This window comes from Babesia bigemina, scaffold Bbigscaff_70408 (genome assembly GCF_000981445.1).
Source record: "Babesia bigemina genome assembly Bbig001, scaffold Bbigscaff_70408".
Lineage (NCBI taxonomy): Eukaryota > Apicomplexa > Aconoidasida > Piroplasmida > Babesiidae > Babesia > Babesia bigemina.
The window spans coordinates 1,455-3,016 of NW_012237172.1; the positions used below are offsets into that span (position 1 = coordinate 1,455).

Genomic DNA, 1,562 nt, shown 5'->3' on the forward strand with positions numbered 1-1,562 from the left:
CTTTATCCACTCTACATCGCTCCCTTATCCACTCTACATCGCCCCTTTACCCACTCTACATCGCCCCTTAATCCACTCTACATCGCCCCTCTATCCACTCTACATCGCTCTCTGATCCACTCTACATCGCCCCTTTACCCACTCTACATCGCTTCCTAACCCACTCTACATCGCCCCTTTACCCACTCTAAATCGCCCCTTTATCCACTCTACATCGCTCCCTAATCCACTCTACATCGCCCCTTAACCCACTCTACATCGCTCCCTTATCCACTCTACATCGCCCCTTTACCCACCTTACATCGCCCCTTTACCCACTCTACATCGCCCCTTTATCCACTCCACATCGCCCCTTTATCCACCCTACATCGCCCCTTTATCCACTCCACATCGCTCCCTAACCCACTCTACATCGCCCCTTTACCCACTCTACATCGCTCCTTTGTCCACTCTACATCGCCCCTTTACCCACTCTACATCGCTCGAATTACTTCGTCTTATTAACGCTATGACCTCTATGAACCACAATAATAACCTGTGCCTTGTCACCCTTCACTACCCTCTTCCACCTCTTGTCACTGCCCTGACCATGTGCCGCCTAGGGAGCTTGACATGAAATTTGACAAAATTTAAAACCTTAAAAACACCTCAAATAATAACCCTACTAACATCCTTAATAACCTCTGCTCTGGCCTCGAAAAGTTTCTCGGCTTTAACTCTGAGACTAAAGGCTACACTGGCACTGGTATCGTCTACTCCGACCTGGACAGGCTGTGTGACGCAGTGATGGGATTTTTGAGTGGTGTTCTCAGTAACATCTACAACCATTTAGGGCAGCATAAAGGAGAAATTACAGAAGCAATTGACACTCTTAAGCAAAATAAACACGCCGGTAAAAAAGGTTTTAATGTTGCGATTGTGAAGGTGGTCGAAGGGGTGCGGGGGTATAATGAGAGTGTTAGGAAGTCTAATAAGAAAGTCTCTGATCCTATAAATACACTCAAAGAACAGATGGAAGAACTCAAAAAATCGGTAAGTGAAATTAATACAAATAATTCTGTGCAGGGCCATGACTTCACTACGAAGAAGGAGCGAGTGGACAAGGAGCTGAAGAAGTGTACTGACAACGCTAGGGGATTCTACTTCGGTATTCATAATGCCGATGCAGACATTTTAGACTTGAATAATAATTGTAAAACTAAAGTAGATTATGCCGTGATAGCCGTAGAACATGAGACTAAGCGTCTCGATGAGTTGCATAAACAGGCGGAATATGATTTTGGAGATGTGGAAAGTGCAATTTACCAACGACTAGCGAACCTCAAAAATAAGGTGAATGATCAAATATGTAGAGAAGTGAACTCTCTCATAAATGATTTGAAATCACTGGTCCGGAATATCTTGGAGAAACTTAACCAAATTAAACAGACATTGGAAACGTGCGTCAACAATTTGGATGAGTGGATTGAGGCTGCGAAGCAAGTTGTAGCAGCGGCGGAAACAAGGATAGATAAAGATATATTGCCAATGATAGGTAAACAAGAAAAGAAACCTGAAGAAAC

At 44.2% G+C, this 1,562-nt stretch overlaps 1 protein-coding gene across 1 annotated transcript; it reads left to right on the forward strand.

Annotated features, from left to right (window-relative positions):
- Window positions 1-786: 786 nt before the first annotated feature.
- On the forward strand, window positions 787-1,560 carry BBBOND_0002820 (hypothetical protein, conserved; the record flags this gene model as incomplete). Its single annotated transcript, XM_012915117.1, has 1 exon — window positions 787-1,560. A coding segment is annotated over one exon (774 nt), but the record flags the coding sequence as incomplete, so codon positions are not given.
- Window positions 1,561-1,562: the final 2 nt, after the last annotated feature.